General features: G+C 38.5%; 1 protein-coding gene across 1 annotated transcript in view; it reads right to left on the bottom strand.

Moving 5' to 3' along the window:
- Window positions 1-95: 95 nt before the first annotated feature.
- The window catches only part of LOC139727989 (activin receptor type-1-like), a 68,796-nt gene continuing 48,543 nt past the window's right edge, over window positions 96-20,348 (bottom strand). The window contains exons 4-8 of the mRNA XM_071638958.1: window positions 9,117-9,325; window positions 7,290-7,389; window positions 4,969-5,589; window positions 1,872-2,002; window positions 96-760 (exon numbers count right to left, since the gene is read on the bottom strand). Coding sequence (XP_071495059.1) covers window positions 605-760; window positions 1,872-2,002; window positions 4,969-5,589; window positions 7,290-7,389; window positions 9,117-9,325 — 1,217 coding nt within the window. The 3' untranslated portion in view covers window positions 96-604. The remainder of the gene's footprint in view (window positions 761-1,871; window positions 2,003-4,968; window positions 5,590-7,289; window positions 7,390-9,116; window positions 9,326-20,348) is intronic.

The raw sequence follows: 20,348 nt of genomic DNA on the forward strand, positions 1-20,348 counted from the left end.
GGCATCATTTTAAATATGTATATATTGAGTGCCAATCTTGGCGCCTTCTTTAATTATGGTCCTGTGTTACACTTCAGACATATTTTGGTCTTGGATGTCAAGTATAGACACAGTCACATTCAATAAGAAATTATACTATTGAATGCATGTCAATACTATTGAGCAAAAAACCAATATTTTACTGTTAGTAGGAGCAACAATCTGAGCAGCAGGCAAAACAATCCATAGCCACTTCTTATCCATGTCATGTTTTGCATCACAGTGGAAGGAGAACATCCCGATGCCAAGGGTGCAGAGGGCAAGCTAGAGCAACCCTTGCATGAGACTTCATTCTTCCACTCCAGACAGTCTGATCCTAGCACATCATTCAGCTCAACACGTGATCTGCTTGGCTGCCCCAGTCAAAGTAACCAGACACAAACCAAGCACCAATCTAGAGTCTTTTCCATTCATCATATGACACTCGGCAAATTACAGCCGGACTTCTGTGACATCCCTGGTGGTATGTCAGACGGCGACAGTAAAAGTTTACAAGCTCTCTGGCCTGAGGTGGCAGACAGAGCCTACTCTTCAACACTAAGCTAGCTACTAGAGTTTGCAACCCTCAAGCGATGATTTTGTCCCAGTGGTATGGGTCTGGAGATGCTGGGCACGTTTCAGAGATCTTCATAAGAGTCTTCTTCACTCTGAGTGAAGTGTGTCTGGCTGAGGTTGAATGGACCCAACACTCCTTCATCAGTTTGGCCATAGATGTCAGCACCTGAAAGAGTGATTCCAGGATGAAAAGGAAGTGACATTTGGTTTAATACATCAAATATAAAAATTTTTATCATCATCATCATCATCATCATCATTATCCTTATTACCTCCGCGAGGGAGGAGGTTATGTTTTCATCAGCATTTGTGTGTTTGATAATGTTTGTTTGTTTGGTTTTTTGTTTGCCATGTACAAAATAACTCAAAGAGTTGTAAACGGATTTGGATGAAACTTACAGAAAAGGTTGAGAATGACACAAATAACAGATAATCTAATTATGGTAGTGAACATTTTGGCAGGAAAAGACAATGAATTTGGGAATTTAAACTGCACATTTTTTGAGGTTTGCATACACGCACTAAAGTGCATGCTCTAGTTTCTGCTAGGGCGAGGCACGCCACGCAGCTGAAAGTTGATCATGTGACAAAAGGCTTCTGTATTGGAAAATCGATCAATTTTCGTATGGGTGGAAATCACTCATCTCTACAGAAGAACAAGATCAGCGGTGCTTCTCTAGTTATTATTATCATTGTCATCATCATCATCATCATCATTATTATTATTCTTATTATTATCATTATTATATCACAATTCCTCATCAACCTTTATTCTAGCTCCAATGCATGGTTCCTTTTTTCCTCCTGAATATTTGAATAAACAGCAAACAATACAAAGATAATCTCTCTACAAGTAGCAAGTAGTTCACTATACACAGCCCTTCACATTTTTCTTCTACATGAAAGCAATTACATATTCTTTCTGCCTATCTGGTCTGTTACAATATGATCAATGTCATGAGCTCGAATGGGTTTGAAGCTGTATTTGCCACATATTTCGAACTGCATCACCTAGCTACAGCAGTCATAAGATAAATAAATCTTTTGAAGAAGCTGCCAAAATGAATACCCGGTAAAAGTATATGGTTCTGGATGAGATGATTGGTCTGGATGCTTCTCGATGGGTTTCAGATATATTACACTTGACCCCTTAAGCACTAGTTATGACTGAAAATGAGCAATCTTCACTACAACAAAAAGCAGCATTCTGCCACACAACTGTATGTTCATCACACCAAAGTGACAAGTGAACAATCTTAACCCAAGTTGAAACTCACTGTATTGTTTGTCCACCGATTGGGAATATTTGGTCGGAGTTTCTCAATGCAAACGACCTTTCGCATGTCGTCAAAGCTGGGGTCACTTGGCACATATTCAAAGAATGGAGGCTTGTAGTCTGCTACCATACCTGCATGTCAAAGAAACAAAAATATAATGCACAACTTAATGAAAACCTTTGGTGCCTTCTGGAGAACATTTACTGCCCCATATAAATAAATGAGTAACTGCAGAAATATCCTATGTCAAGAACCTTTGCATTCCTTCTTTCTTTCATAGAAGTGGTCATGAGTGCTGCAACTCTTGAACTCAAACAAATTAACATTTTGGTCTCTTGTGAACAGTGTAAATTTGACAGCTGTTTAACTATCCAAAAAAATATTATGTAGCAAAGCCAAATTTACCATGTTATATAATGCCAATGCTGTCAAATGGCATTCTCAATCCTGTTTGTTTGGAAAAATTTAAATGAGATTTTATTTGTCAATGCTGCATTAAATTTCTAGTTGTTGTGCACATCACTTCCAAGACAAACAAAATCTCTTGCATTTAGTTCCTCAGATCCTTAGATTTCCATATGCTTGGAGCAAAATTGTGTTGCAAATAATGCTGTACAGTACATTCAAGCTTATCAAAAATAAAGTAATTGCGACAACCTTGAAAAAAAATTTTCAGCCCCATACAAATGTTATCATGGTGTACACATAATGGAATATAAACTCAATGGTTGGTAGTTGAATGACGAAAGTAACTGTAAAACCTAGATATGTGGTTCCCATAGAGATGTATACTAATAATATACTAGAGCGCGGACTGCGTGTGGCGCGTACGCAGTGCTCGTGTGCCGAGATGAAGAGGCCGCGCGCCATCTTTGTCCGGGCAAAAACAAGCATCGGTCCGGGCAGCGCAGTAGTGGTGGACACGTGAACACGTATACAACAAGCGCTCAAACACGTATTGCCTTTCAGCAAAAAGATGAGGGGGTCGGAGATGAGAGAAGGAAACAACTCAAAAATTTAAGTTGCTAGCAATCTCTTATTGTGAGTGGTAAAGAAAATGAAAATATAAAAAAATTACTTTATTCTCAACGAGGTAATACTTTCAAGCCGACCAACACGACCATGGTCCATGCAATACAAAGGGTTCTCTTGGTCTCTAGACTGCCGGATGCCCCTTGTGATACAGTATACTGCGTCAATTTTTGTATTTTTTTTTTTTTGCAGTTATTTTTTTTTTCTGTATGAGGGGACTGCATTCTATAGTCCTATCTGTGTATACGAGTGTTTTATTGTATTTCTATTTTTTTTTTCCTGGTGGTGGTGGAAATGAAATAAATCATTTTTATAAGTACGTGTAGGCATATTGGTTCCATGACATATTGATGTTCAAGCTCGAAATGCTAATGTTGAAGCTTACATAAACCCTAACCCAAATCATAACACCCACGGTGACCCTAATCCTAATCCTCACCCTGCCTTTCTTACAAGAACCAAAAGCCCAATCAGACCCATGATGGTAATTCTACTTTCAGAAAGATATCAATGCCGGAGCATATGTCCTGTCACCAGGCATATATTACGTATTCTGAGCTTTTCTCACACTATCTTAGTGAAATTAACTGCTGGTATAGCAAAGGGTGGAGGAACGATTTTTTTTTTTTTTTTTGTGGGGGGGGGGGGGGGGCTCAATGGTCAAATAGGGCACTTAGAAATGAGCACTTTTTTAACTTAAAAAGGGGAGTTTTTTTTTTTTTTGAAATGGGGCAAATGCCCCCTCCCCCGTTCCGCCGACCTTGCATATAGTTATGTACTGTATTAGCTATCTATATTATAGTAGCAATAGATCGAGAATAGCTGAGGGAGGGCGGAGTGCCCCTGACGAATTTTGCAAGACCGTTTCTTTTCTTTTTCCTTCTTTTTTTTTTTTTGCCTTGAATCAATCTGTTTAACACACACTATAAATGTAATTTTAGTTACTTGTGAAAGGAATCTCCGCTCCCCTTCTTTTCTCCTGTTTCTACATCCAAAAGCAGCACATGAACCAGGCATTTTGCAACATAGATCTATGCTACTTTAAGTAGAATTTGCGAATTTAAGAACATTTTTCGATTTCCAAACTCCGATGGAGACCTTGGCATAGATGCCAGCCTACTGCCGTTGCATCCCGTCGTCGATCTCCCTGAATGCTCCGTAGCGCTACACATTATCGGTACGGTCGCTAGTCGAAATTTGCCCGGACCAAAATGGCGAACGCCTCCTTCTATCGGTCACAGGGATTTTACGGAGTCCGCCCTCTAGTGTTCTTAGTATACATCTCTATGGTGGTTCCTCATATTTTGTTTTTAGAAATGTGGCACTTTTCCATTATCAATGCTCTGATGTACATGTACTTTTTCTTGATACATCTCTTGAGCGCATGAGCAGGGGAATATCTATTTCTATGTTGAAAACGCCCATCAATATTTTTCACAAGCTTTGCAGAGAGGTACAACAAAGTTACATCCGATAATATCTTTTAAAGACTCGGGCAAGTCTTGCACAAGGCATGATCCTCTCCCTCTACAAAGAGCAAACAAATTGGAATATTTATGCCACGCTTTCACGGTTTGCTACACTGTATGCCAATACACTTTATTGGCATACAACAAGGTATACAAGTTCAGGAAAGCAGCACAACGGTATCTACACTTGTATACTACAGCCTGCTAGACACTATACGATCAGACTGGTCAAACAACTTGAAGACCAGAAGTGTGACATCACCAGCTTTGCTAGTTTCCAGTAGTGCAACTGGGTATTAATGCCAGTCGCAGAGATTTAACACATAAATTACCAAGACCGGTCATGGGCTTTCAGCCAATCACAATACAGTATTATGCAAAAAGCAAAAAAGTGCATGCAATGTGCACTGCAGGCACTTTTATAGTCAACAAAATTGATAAAATGTACTGAAGCCAGAACGGTCGTAAGCCTAGTTGTGTAGTCTGATTGTATAGTGTGCAGTGTCAAGCCGTGCGACTGGTCGTATGCCCTAGAGTCGTGTGACCAGTCTGATCGTATAGTGTGAGGTGGGCTTTAGAAGGAGTGAACCACAAACCTCCAACTTCACATCTCCTGGCAATCTCCCAGAGAACCAATCCAAATGCATACACATCAACTCGCTTGAAGGACTCAAAGCAGCGAATGTTCATTGTCTCATCCAGGAGCTCAGGGGCCATGTATCGCTTGGTGCCCACTCGGGTATTTGTGCCCATGTCAATATGATCGTCCTTTTGTGTGTGCATGACGGCAAGGCCAAGGTCGGCAATGCAGCATGTTAAGTTCCTTTTGACCAGGATATTCTTGGACTTAATGTCTCTGTGTGCAATTGCAGGCTTGCTGTTGTTGCATGTGATCTCCGTATGTAGGTGAACAAGGCCACTGCAAGCCGTCAGAGCAAGGCGGCACATCTGCCTGGCATCCAGCACATGACGGTTCAGGTAGTCATAGAGAGAGCCTCGTTCGTGGTACTCCATGATGAGCCAGAGCTGGGTGCAGGACTGGCGCGACGTCATGTCGGAAGCGAAAAAAGCCAGGATGTTCTCGTGGCGCAGCATGACTGTGTTGTAGATCTCGGTCTCTCGAAACCAGGACTTCTCGTCAATAGAGCTGAAGATTTTAATGGCTATTGTGTCTCCTTGCCATGTACCCATCCAAACTTCTCCATACCTCCCCTTGCCTGCAAGAAAGAAATACCAATCTCATTATAAAGTCTACAGTTACATTCAGAAGGTGGTCCTTAATTTCAAGGATAAGTTCTTAGTTAAGTGTCTCATGGTCTCTTTCGTCACGAAATCGGTCATTTCGTCACGAAATGACAATTTTGTCAGTGAAACAATTTCTCAACTTAAAGGACAAGTCCACCTTCATATACATAAGGATTGAGAGAATGCAGCAATATTAGTAGAACAAATCAGTGAAAGTTTGAGGAAAATTGGACAATCTGTTCAAAAGTTACAATATTTTAAGTATCTACGCAGTCACTGCTGGAAGAGAAGACTACTACAGTGTATGATGTCACATGCGTACAACTATATAAGGAAAATAAAAAGAGAATTTCACAAAACTTTACTTTTTGAATAAAGTGCACATTACTTCGACTTGCTACTGACTTATGTTAAGGGTAATATTATTCCCCCTGCCTTCTGAAAGAGAGAAGTCGAGTGTTCTTTTGTTATGTGAGAAAAATGGAAATATGTTGAATTTTCGTTATTCTCTCTTTATATCGTTGTACTCATGTGATATCACAAGCTATAGTAGTCTTTTCATCCAGCCGTGACTGAGCAGAAACTTAAAAAATTCATAACTTTTGAACGGATTGTCCGATTTTGCTCAAACTCTCACTGATGTGTTCTACTAATATTGCTGCATTCACTCAACCCACATGTCTATGAAGGTGAACTTGTCCTTTAATGACAATTTCATAAACAAAATTGGTATTTCAGTGATGAAATTGTCATTTCATGACGAAATGACTGATTTCATGATGAAAGAGACCATGGGACACTTGGCGCCCCATACTAAACTACGAGCTTATCCTCAAATTAGCTTATTCTCGAAGTTAAGGATCCTCGTCTGAACGGAACTATTGTGGTTTATATCTACCTACTCACGAACAACATTCATATTTGAATAACTGCATATTCTGCGGAAGATTGATATGTAGAACACAAAGGAAGAAATGCAGTCTGTTGAAATACCCTACACCCCACAGATTGACTGCAGTCTTCACCATTTGGTCTGACCACATGTCAAGAGCCTTCACCAAATAAACTGCTCATCAGAGCTCAAAACTTCGAAATTCCCACTTTGATGCTACTGCATCTTGATGAAACGTCATTACCTAAATTTTATGATTATGCAATTTCATTTTATTTCTCCAGAAAAAAAAAATCTACTTTAGAGTGTGACTTGACTGTGCAACTTCTGAATCAAGAAAAGGTGAGGTATGAAATTCACATAGGTAGGCCCAAGGTCCTCCTTTGGCTCCTATGACGGTTTTGAAGTTTGTCTCCTGTTGTGAAGTTTGGGTTGAATTCAGAAGGCAGGTTTTGATAATGGAGCTGAACATGTGAAAAGCTATGTAAGACACAAAGCCCGCAACGAATGATAGAAAATGGACGAAAAGATATGACAATAATTTGCAAGAGCCCTTGACTCACATAAGCCAAAACTGCAACAGAGGAAAGTATTTCAGAGGAGCAAAATGAGACTTGGGAAATGGTATAGGACAAAAACAATTGAGATGCATTGCTCATGACAAAATAGAGCTGACAGAGAAAGGAATATCCTCCTCCCCCATGCAGGTGGATTTCCTAGATTGATGCTGCATTCTCTTTTGGTTTCCAGAGGATAAATTTGGTAGATGAGACTCCTTACCAACTTGTTGCACCAGGTTGATTTGCCTGGCTACTGTCCTTTGTACCAAGTAGGGTAGACCAGATCCACTTCCAGATGTGTTGGAATGATCAAACAGGTCCTGTAAGTTAAAAAAAAAAAAAAAAAATCCAATCTGCAAATTTTGAGAAATGTTTAAAGGTAGATTTGAGGCAAGGGAGAATTCGACAATTAGCAAAATATTTAAGGTAATGCATTTAATCTAAACTGAGAAAATATAAATAATCGGTACCAGGGTATACAATGCTAGTGGAACACTGAGAAATAAAACACTTAATTAACTCTAAGTGTATACAAAATGTATCAGCAAATTGCATGAATTGTCAGATATACCATTAAAAGCTAATAAAGAGCTCTCACTTGGATTACTGAATCATCGTTCACAAACACTTTTCGATATAAATAATGTTCTGACACAGCAAAGCATTTCATTCTGAGCGGGATAGACATGGACATCTTTTATGTCTCTCTCTCTCACTCTTTTCTTCATTTCCTTTGGATATATCACTTGTTATTCAAAATCCCTCAAGAATAATGAGAGGAAGTTGGACTTTGCAGCTCAATATCACTTCTATTTTCAGAAACTGACAGTCTGACATGAATTCTTATGAGTTTTCAAACTGTGAAGTGATATTGGATATGACCTGCTGAATCTGATGTATCTGCATCACACAAAGAACACCCAATCTATGACCTTGCAATAAACTTGTACACTTACATCCTGGAAGGGAACAACACAAATTAAATGGTACATTGCAGCACGTGGAAAATTAGCTCTGGTGTAATATAACATCTTAGAACTTTTGGGGCCCTTGTATCTCGCGACCGTTAGCGTTGGATGAGTTGCAATGGTATGACTAACAAAGAGTAATATAACATATTCAACATCCATGACAGAATAATTCTTATAGCTTCTGATTGTTTGAATGCTCATCCTATTCATTGAATGAATTCACATATGCACTACAGAACTAATGAAGGGGTGCAGATGTACTTTAATATTAATCATAAATTGAATTAATGAATTTTGTGATTGATAATATAACTGGACCTAGACAGCACAACTTTAATGTCATCTGCAGATACTAATTCACCATACTAAAGAAGAAATCTAAGATTGTCATTTCATGTTCTTTGCTCTTTTCTAGATATTGTATGGATATTATGCATAAAACATGAAATCCTGCAAGGCAGAGGATGCTAATTCCTACAGAACTATTTGTGATGGCTTAAATACCACACTGATTCTCCTTATAACATCTCAGAGATATCATTCAATAACTTATCTTCCATGATGCTGGGAGCTTAAACCACCATATCAATTTATGACAAATCATATTTTAGTCTTTTGTAAACAATCCCGATGAGGAATGCAAGTACACAGGGACAAAAGGACACTACAAAAACTTCACATCAGAGGTCCTCGCAGGAGATCACAATAGATGACTCTGACATCAACCAATATTGTACTCTGTCATAACTTTGATAGATGCCTTTACAACATTGCTGATATATCTATAGAGACATGCTGTTTTGTTTTCATATATCACTAACAACCTCGCCTTTAAAGTGAATCCCCCTTCCCTTATTCAACAAAGCAAAAAGAACACTGTGGAAGCCTCATCTTGTGGCTAAGAAAAAACACATACAGTCTACAAATGAATACAGTGTGACAAAGATTGTGCATGAGTATGTCAAGAAATGAATGATGTCTACAGAAATATGAAATTCCTGCTAATGTATTTATGCGCAAGTTTGATTTTTTCCCCCTGCACATTCAGTTCTGCTGCTCCACACAGGGTCACTCACCTTAAGGGTGCTGTCGCCAGCAGGCACCGCTCGAATGTCGTAGGCATGACGATATTGCGCCTCCTGGTGGTTCAGTTCAGACATGCGCTGGCGGTGCAGACGTCGAAAGCAGTAGAAAGCGATGGCCAGACAGATGAAACAGATGACCAGTGGTCCCACCACACCAAGGATGGTATATGTCAGGTTGTAGGGCACTTTCTGACCAAAATCTGAAGAACAAAAGGGAAACAATTTGTCCAACAATTTGTCCAGAATTTTTTGATTTCCTTATCATATGAGACTAGATGAAGACACTTAAATAGCACTCTGAAAATATGCCACAAGCGCATATCACTTCAAAGGCAACTTTTGATTTTACATCAATTCATTTCTGACGAAAAAAAGGTAAATTGACAAAGGATCATCACATATTGTCACCTGCCCAGTGGAAGGGCTCTAGCATGAAATTCAACCTCAAAATTGGATTTTGGTTTGTGACATAATTCAGTAGAGTTTTGAAAGCTTTTCATATGATGTAAATATTTCTTTTTTTTTTGGGGGGGGGGGCACGTACAAGCCTTAGGGCCCTTCTGCCAGGCAGGCAACATAAAGCTTATGGCAAGAGAGAGAGAGAGAAAGAAAAAAAAAAACCTCTTTCACGGCACAAGCAGTCTCTTCTTGTTGTCAGACTCCTAATAAACATGTATAGTTCCTCATCATGCATATTACAGTACAGTGAGATGAAGCAAGCACAAGTCTTTGATGAATTCTTCCGTGAGACTTTAATGAATGAACTCTATGAAGTACAACATTGTTGCCTCTAAATCATGCTCTTTAGCAACTTACACAAACTTGGAAAAACACTATAAAATCCACCTTCATTAATGCTGGCCTACATTCAGCTGATATAGATCAACTACAACAGATCAATGTCTTTGTATGAGTACTTTCAACCCACACAGAAGAGTGCCAATGACATTAACTTCGGGAGCACTTTTCCCCTTTCTATGGCTACTGGGGAGAATGCCCTTGGAGAGTAGCTTGAAGATTGCGTGGAAATGAAGGCAATCATTGCCACATCAGGTTTATTTGGCCTGGAGTGGCTGGCCACTGAGGTCACTCATAAACTCATCTCCGTCTCATTAGATCTCATTGTCAACATGTTTTCTTTTCTATTGCAGCGCTGCTTCGATGCATGTACCCTGGCTGCTGACTTCCTCGGAGGTGGTGAAAATTGGAAGTCATTCATGAAAAAATACTTTCTCTTTAAAAGGAAGGGCAAAGGAGGAAAGACTGTGGGGTCAGGTAATAGACAGATGAAGCCCCTTGCCTGCACTGACCCATTACACCATAGACATACATGTACAGCTCAGTTCATAGACATCCACCTCAGTTTCAAAGTTTGAGAGCAAGTTACAAGAAGTGCTCCTAATAGGACAGCAAATATATAGTTCTACACAAGTTTCAGTGACTGGTTATTTAATGGAACCTTGACGATTTGGGCAAGATAATTTGTCACTATGCACACGTCGCACCTACTGTCCTTAGAGTACATTATTAAGACTTTGAGTCTAATTTTAGCAGCTGAAATAGTGTTCAGTGATAGGCTCCAGAATCTTTCTGTCAGCAAGTGTCGTGCAAGTGACACAATGTATTAAGACTGTATTTATAAGATAACTGGTGGAACCGAATGTACAAGTACAGGAGCTGCTGTGGCTCATTGGATATGGTCATGAACTATCAATCACAAGGTCCCTGGTTCAAGTCCCGTGCCTGCAGGGGTCATGCCACTAGGGGCAAGGCACTTTATCCTCATAGCCTAGCACTTCGAATGTGACTAAGGCTGCGCTTATCTAACTCAAGTGAGAGAATCATGTTTACAAAAGTATGTTTGGAATAGCGTTTGCAAACGTGGTTTGAAATGCGATTCTCGTAGTTCCACGTTTATCTAACCATCATCAAATCACAATCTGAGTGTTGTCACTGCACAGCTGCTTTGCGCAGATCAACCCGGGAAGCAGAGATCAGGTTTTATTTGAAAATACATGCCCTAAATAATGTGCTATAAAATGGAACAAAATAATTTGTAAATGACATCACATCATCTAATTCCAATAAGACTGGATGGAATGTCATATCTGCACTGTACAGTGCAACAGATTTGAATTACAGTCTTTTTTTGCAGAGTATGCATGATCTACAAAGTACCAAGCAAGGAAAAATAATCTTGAATTTAATAGTTTGGTTAGACCTTTCAGATACATTTAATCAAAGGCAGTATGGAAAGATCAACTTTTCATGTTTATCGGTACACTCTTTAGACAAGAAAAAATATGTTTTCCTTTGGCAATTTGAAAGTTTAATCAACTATGAAATGCAGGAAGTAGACTCAAGTCATGGTCATTTAATCAAATCTACACATCTGTCTGCATGACTGGGCCCTATTTCAAGGGAGCTATTTAAGAGTGAAGTCAACAACAATATAACTCAAGTCACAAGATTCCCTTCTTGATGTAAACATGTTGATCACTCCTTATCCTTGCAGTCAATCCAACCTAGCCAGGAGTAGTCTGCACTTCCACACTTGCTTGGACCATTCATACTCTAGCAGTTGCATAGCAGTAAGCATTGCAAAAATCATGCATTGCCTTCAGCACCATCCATGCCAAGATTTCAAAGACAGCAATAAGGATAGCGGACAGCATGGTAAAGAAATCTAAGTCTAAATACAACTATAGAATGCAGATTATATACATGTCTTATTTGCTGCATGGGAAACTTTTAATGTCATTTTTACTAACATTTGCAAGTTATAAGTCTCAATACTTATTACAAATTAAAGCAGAGTAATCAAACAAAATGGGAGTCAATGAGTACAGTTCATTTCTTTAAAACAAAAACTAGAAAGCAGTTTTTTGCTAAGATTTGACACATGAAACTGCCATGTCAAGACAGGTGAATTTTACAGGAAAATGGCTGACAAGTCAAGTGAGAGCTACAACTACAGTACTAACTACACATATTCTTAAAGGAATCGTATAAGTTTCGGTTGAGACCTAATTTCAGGTTTCAAACATTTTTGGGTGAGATAATGAGAAACCTGTTATGAAATATGAAAGAGCATGTAATTCCATGAGGATTTCAATGTTTATTTGATGAAAATTGGTTTTGAAATGGCTGAGATATCCAAATAGAGCAATTCTAGTAAGTACATGTATGGGACCCACACTTTTTTTCTGATCGCTTCGCTTACTTTGTTTTTGGATGTTTCAGTCATTCCAAACACGATTTTCATCATATAAACTTTGAATTCCTCTTAAAGTGGTATGCTCTGTACTATTTCATAAGTGTTTTCTTGGTATCTCGCAAAAAGCTAAAAGCCCAATTCTCATCTCCACCAATACTGTACTATCCCTTTAAAGTACAGCATGGAGCTACTAAGTGGTTCCGTGAGTACAGCAAGAAACTGAGCATTGTCATACTACATAGGCAACCTCTTCAGACAGGAAAGAGGAGAGAAGCCTTGTACAAAAAAAAAAAAAAACTATCATGAAATAATGTGGACATAAAGGCATTATTTACCGTTTGTAGATAAACAAAAGCCCAGCTCTAGTGCTTCAAAATAATTCTAGAATGTGAGTTAGGGATATAAACAACTAATGTAAAATGTTAATCAGTATAATCAATGTTAAGTATTATTAAACACATAAAATGTGAACAATACTTCTTTTTTTTAAAATCACTGCTCCCACTGGTAAATAATACCTTTAAATCTCTCATTTCCCCCCCCCCCCATTTTTTCTTTTCTTTTCCTGAGGGGGTGGACTTCACATGCCCTCAAAATATCCTGCACATCCCTTTACTGCAGCTGAGATGAGAACTGAGATTACATCATGTCATTATCATACAATACTCTGATTTCCTTCGAAGGATGACAGGAATATGCTAGATTGGTATGGAGCTAGTCTTACTAACAGACTTTCATCAACAGCATGCACAAACACATGCATGCCAGAATGCGAAATGCTGATTGAACTCAAATACAATCAGACACAAAAACTGTCATATTTAAAGGGTATAGCTAGTAACTGATCAGTGGGAATCAGTGGGAATGCTGGGGGATGATTGTTCCGATCCTTGTGGGATTCATTTAAGAGTACATTATATATCTATTGTTGTGTGAAAATTATTTGCTTCAGAATGATCTCATATTCAAGTAATGTGCAGTTTGATGTTTCCAGGTTAGCATGCCTGTACAGTGTGGGGGGCGATCGTTATGGCCCGCTAATGATCGCCCCGACACTGTACAGGCATGCTAACCTGGAAACATCAAACTGCACATTACTTGAATATGAGATCATTCTGAAGCAAATAATTTTCACACAACGATAGATATATAATGTACTCTTAAATGAATCCCACAAGGATTGGAACAATCATCCCCCAGCATTCTCAGATTCCCACTGATCAGTTACTAGCCATCCCTTGTAACTAATCTGGCACAAGCAAATGTCTGATTTTTTATCTAATTGTTAATACAGCCATGTTGAGGATTTATAAATGACTAACAGTTAAGTTCTTCGTACAAATGCTGATTTCCTTTGGAAAAATATGACACCTGTACATATGTAGGGCCTACATGTATATGGCCATTATAATTCACATTATATGCATTCATTTTGCCTTTAAGCATGTCACAAACAATATGTCTTGTGCTGTTTAGATACAACAAAAAAATGTGGCAACTCAAAGCTGAACATGACATGTTCATCAGAATGAGATTCATTTGAGGTTTTGGCTTTAGGTCACTGTCACAGCCTAGAACTGACTGGATTATGGAGCAAAGGCCATCAGGCACATGTGGACATGGCAGGAGAAAAGTGAGGAATTCACAGGCATGTCTCTTGGCAAAGGCATTAATCACAGAGCAGCTTAGTTCGGCCGGATCTCGGAGTCCTCTGCAAATCTTGGCTGATGATCCGTGATCCATCACAGCTAGCAAACATCAGAGCTCCTCAGGGAAGTGCTGGCAGATCCTTTCCCTCGCATCAGTATCACAAATGAAACAGTCACTGCTGATACCCCTGCATTTCATCATACTGTAGCAGGTCACAATATAGGCTTTTTCAAGGCCCTCACACTGTTGCCAGTGCACGCTGTCATGAAGCTGATAGTGAGCGCATCAGTGCGAGGGACTTTTGAGATCTGCAAGTGTAATTACACTTAATGATCCAGGGAAAGCACCACTCCTCCTGAATAATTCAGTTGATTAGTGTGGTCACTGAAATTTCCAGATTCGCCATCGGCTGTCAGTGCGAACTGAATATATGCATAAATTTTGCCAAATGAAGCTCTGCTGATCAGCTGTGATTTTTGCTATGAACTGCTTGTAGCAAATTTGGTAATTCAAAGGCATAAGAGATATATGGAGAAGTCTCAAAAGGCTCCTTTACGAGCCTACTGTATCTACTGGAGGAGACTTTGCCACAACTGCCACGATTGATCAGTCGCTGTGACTCGTGTGACTCTAAAGACCAAGAAATGGCTTATGCTCCCACCAAAAAGGCGACTCCAGGTCGACGTCTGACAAGTCTTTAAACAAGGTGACAACTTATTTACCAGGAAGTTACAGAAACATTGCTGCAACATCGCCATGACATCTACACCTTGTTGCAGAGATGTCTCAGAGACCGCACAGACATAATTACTCTCCCCAATTTGGCCATGACTAAGGAGATGTTTTCATGACCACTCTATGACCAGTGAGACTGGAGTCACCACCAGGTCACCACCTAGTCTCTAAGCCAATGTGATAACCACTTGATACTGGGACTTGCCTCTGTCTGGCATCATGACACTCTGCTCATTTCTCTTGTAATTACAAAGAGAGCAAGTCTGTGACAAAGGCTAGCTACAATACTGCACTAACATGCAAAGATATCACATATTCAATTTGTATTATGATAGTATTGTCATGTTTTTTTCCAAATGCAGGGAGTAAATTGTATGTAGTGAGAAGCAGTTCTATAATATTTTGGTGGGAGGGGATGAATTATATAATGCACATAATCTCGTTGGGTCATTTTCAGCAAGAATATTATTTTGTACGAATATGCAAAATAGACTAGAAATGTCGCTTTGGCGACTGGTATGCCTCCGCCATAATGCATGATTTTCCCAATAGGTCTAGATAGTACATGTGGACACTGTGTGATTACATTTTCACAAAATTGGCAAAATATTTGAATGACAAGTTCATCACAAATGTGTTGAATGTTCACCTTCCTTGATGTAGGTTTAATTGGATGAATAGGAGAGCATGTATCTAGGGATTTAAGGACTTTAACTTGACTTTGACCCATTCATACATTTAGGCATTGAGTAATTTTCAAGGTACAGGTGTGGAGAAAAAGTGCAATTTCTGAATTGAATAGTAAATTGTTACCATTTTCATCTGGCCTTGACCCTAAAATTCATAAGATAATTACTTTCAGGTAGAACATGCATAATATGTACTAAGTTTCAAGGTAACTTGAGCCACTTCCGAGATATGGAGGAAAAAGTTAGTTCAGCACTTTCACTTGATCTTTGACCTTTTGACCTTTGAGGCAAAAAGAGAAAAAACAAACTTTCCAGAGAATTTCTATTACATGTAGGTTACACACGCATACACCAAGTGTAAAAAAACAACCCTGCTGGCATTGCATAAATATGAGGGTAATAGTAAAATGTTGAAGTCTTGCACTTGACCTTTGACCCCTGACCTTTGACCCCATGAACCCTACATTCTCTAGATAATCACTTCCAGTCAGTACGTGTATACTTGTATACTATGTTCCATGAAGATACCTTGAACATTGAACAATTTTCCAAGGTACGGAGAAAAAAAAGAAGTTTTGATATTTTTACTTGACCTTTTGACCTTTGACCTTTGACCTCATGACCCAAACTTTCACCAGAGAATCTTAATTGGGTAATACATGTATACACTAAGTTTCAAGAAAATCTCTTCAGGCATTCAATAGATATGGTGGAAATAGTGAAATTTTATGTATTTGACCCTTACCTTTTGACCTTTGACCTTTGACCTCATGACCCAAACTTTCACCAGAGAATCTTAATTGGGTAAAACATGTATACACTAAGTTTCAAGAAAATATCTTCAGGCATTCAATAGATATGGTGGAAATAGTGAAATTTTATGTATTTGACCTTGACCTTTTGACCTTTGACCTTGAGCATGTGCACCCAAAAGTTGATAGGCACAACTTCACCCCCTAATACACATACATGCCAAGTTTCATTAGGATACCTCAACAGGTTTCGATAGTTACCTTGTCCACAAAATTCATTACGGACGGACGGAAGGACGGACGGACGGAAGGACGGACGGAAGGACGGACGGACGGACGGACGGACGGACAACCCGAAAACATAATGCCTCCGGCACCACTTCGTGGCGGAGGCATAAAAATTGTTAATTATCCTCATCTTTCAAACTTATTAGAAGAAATGCCATTATTCTCACAATGGATTGAAGTCCAATGAGTGATGCTTGAGATAATTTCATTTCTCTACTGGCAGCAAAAACTGCCAATATATGTTAGATATCAGTTTGTTTGAAATTTATAGAAAGACATCAGACCAAAACAGAAAAGAGTTAAAAGATTAAGACTAAGAGACGAAACAAAACATGAAAAAACCCTCAACTGAATATTGGATATATTGTACTAGTGCAAATATTCAACAAAGATCTGTTGCCCACTATGATTTCATAACATAACTGATGCAAATCTATCATCCATGCCCAGATCATTTGAGATTATGTCATTACTTATTACAATAATTTAAATGCAAAATTTAACTGTTAAGTACTGTGCACAGCATTAGATATACACTGTACAGCTTGGGTCAAAATATCTATTATCAACTCTGATCACATTGCCGGCCAGACGGGGAAAAAAAAAAAAAAAAAAAAAAAAAATACTGATCTCATGCTGATAACACAGAACTTTGCCAACTGATATCAACGTTATAGGAGAATGCCTGTCCCCCCATATTCCCTGATTGAACCAATTAATTAATATCTTCTGACCCTGACTTCAACAAAGGGGCATGCTGTCACAACCAAGACTCAGCAAACATTGAAAGAGATTCTCTGGCTATGAGAGGACTGCATGGGAGTGTCTCACTCGTCTCTCTCTCCTCTGCCCCCCACTGGAAGATATGTGATTCAGCCTCATGACAGGATCAATTATGGCGGGGTAATTAGTATCAGACGTGACCCTCTGTGAACCCTGTCTCCTTACATGTCTCCTGGTACCACTAGCGTCATCAACCCTCATCAAAGTCAACCAACCCACACCCATACACCCCTACTGCATTTAAGTTTTCATCTTGAAGAATTGCATCTGTGTCGCACATCCATCGCTGAAGGCCACTGGAATTGATATTTTGCAAGAACATTTCTAAATGTGCAGAGGAGTACAAATGTCACAACACACTACTTCTTCAAAGCACGTTTCTACAGTGGATTAAAGAAAACAGACATAGAACTTTAAAAAAAAATGTTTCATGATCACAGCTTGCATTTTACATAAATCAACATCAACTGTTTCAATGCCACCAAGCAGGCAAGAAGTGTAGCAGGTTGAATTATTGATGGCAGGGAATTGAGTACATGGCAGGTTAAGACCGACAACCCTATAAACTTGTCAGTAAGAATATTTCCTGTACTATGAATCATAGAATGACTATTCCCTTCATTGGCCTGCCTTGTCAATGACAAAAACATGTACTAAATAAAAAGTACCTAGTTAAGCTTGCATAGGAACAAAATGAGAGAGAACCCTTACTGATCAAATTTAGCAGCCTATCATTCTTAACACTAACACTTATCATGGCTATCTCACAGTTAGAGCACAGTGTAAACCTACACTTTACAACAAAATGTTCAGGAGTGCACTGAACACAGAGCTATCTATAATTTACTGTACACTTGAGGACCAAGAGCACCTGGAATATGAGTATACTTGAGTGCAAATTATAACAAAAAGTAACTTGGAGTCTGTGGAATGAGGCATATTGAGAGCAGAGCATATTAAGGAGAGCCTGAAAGGAAAAAGCCTGTGTTTCAGTTTCATGTTTTTTATAAAGTATTTGAAAGTGTGGGTTTCCTTGAACAACACAATAGTGATAAATATCAACTGTATATACTGTAAAACACGATATATTCGCGGCATGAAAATTTCGAGAATTGGAGCCCATGGCCTTTCTCGCAGCATGAATTTTTCGCGAATTGCCACTAGCATCCAATGCATATTGTGTAGGCAAGAACTTTTGCGTGCATTTTAATTTCGCGAATTTTGGCGCTCGCGAAATTCACGAAATTAAAATGCACGCGAACATTCCTCATTTTACAGTAGCATTTCCATATCTATTGTTGCTAGTAGGCCTATACCCTAAATTCAATTGCAGTTACTTAGTAAAAACTCTATATGAAAATCAGATAAATAAAGGTAATTGTAATGTCACTGCTGAGCAATTCTTCCATTTGTTTTTATACTCACACTCCACACACACACACACACACACAGTTTATTTTAATGATTACTCACAAATGAAAAATAAGTAAAAAAGTATGTGAGTCATTATAGCTAGCTTATAAATCCAGAGTTTTGTTAAATTTTGTTTTGCTTTGTTTTATTTGTTTTTTTATGAGGGCCCCATCCATTTCCAGCCTGACCACTCACAATGGTGATCTTCTCCGTTCAAATTTCTCTCATGAAGTGAAAAAATGAATACTTTATACTATGTATTTCTTATCTTATTTGCATGTTTTGTATATGTTTATTGTGCAATATCATTACTCATGTTTTTCTTATTGTGTAACACTTTGTTGAAAATTCTAATAATTGCATTTGTCATTATTTGCATTTTTGGAATTTTAGTTCAAATTAGTATAATTTTTTGTTTGTTTGAATGTACAAATAAACCAAACCAAAATAACTACACAGAGCTTGACACATTTAGGGACAAGTCCACCTTCATGTACATACGGATTCCCCCTGCCTTCTGAAAGAGTGAAGTCGAGTGTTCTTTTGTTATGCGAGAAAAATGGAAATATGCTGATTTTTCTTTATTCTTTGTTTATATCATTGTACACATGTGACATCACAAGCTATAGTAGTCTTTTCATCCAGCCGTGACTGAGCAGAAACTTCAAAAATTCATAACTTTTGAACGGATTGTCCAATTTTTCTCAAACTCTCACTGATGTCGTCTACTTTATTGCTGCATTCACTCAACCCACATGTCTATGAAGGTGAACTTGTCCTTCAATTGGCATCTGGTGAAGCAATGACATGCGAAAATTCAATATATCGATTTCTGGTCTGATTTACTTTTAACTTTTATTGATCTGTTGCTTAATCTTACCACATGCCAATTTATCATGATCAAAATTGAAGATGGAAAGCGGGTTTTTCTTCAAAGGGAACATCACAAAGGGACCAAATAATGTATCATACTCTTCCACTTTAATAAAGCACACAAAGATGTATACAAGTATGATGGTGGGAAAACTAATGATTGAATTCCTAAATTCCTGGAGTAGTGTTGTTACAAAAAAAGAAAGAAAGAAAAGAAAAAATGGATAGATGCGATGAATATACAGCTGGGCAAACAACCTGAAAAAAAAAATGCTGCCAACATCCTTTCCAAGCAGAGGCTTCAAAGCAAATCTAATCTTCACAAAGGGCTTACAGAAAGTGGCTTTTGGTATTCACCTCTTAGCATTAAACTATGTGTACATATACTAAAGTATACAGATAAAATTTTGTGGTGATTGAGCAAGAAATCATAGGGAAAATTAATCTAGAGAAAGACTGAATGAACGAACCACCAATCCCATCACTGCACATGTAATAAATTGGTTAACTTTAACACAGCGGGAATAAAGCACTGTCAAACTAAGAGTTTATCAAAATGCACTCACACACGCACACATCCCAATACCTGATTTCAATTGCATGCATTAGTGTGCATCATATGAGCACAAGCTGTTTGAGGTTACAAGAAAATCAAATACATGCATGTTCCAACTACATCAATACACAGAATTTCATGAATTCCCCACAGATAGAGAGTCTAGGTGACTGAGGTGAGCAAACAGCGAAGCTCAATCTTGATCCATTAATAAACTTCTCTTCAGCTTCAGGGCGTATTCTATCAATTTGTCACACCAAATTTGTA

Source organism: Diadema antillarum, unplaced genomic scaffold (genome assembly GCF_040938485.1).
Source record: "Diadema antillarum isolate AM-2024a unplaced genomic scaffold, OU_Dant_1.0 seq00000161_RagTag, whole genome shotgun sequence".
In the NCBI taxonomy this organism is placed as follows: domain Eukaryota; kingdom Metazoa; phylum Echinodermata; class Echinoidea; order Diadematoida; family Diadematidae; genus Diadema; species Diadema antillarum.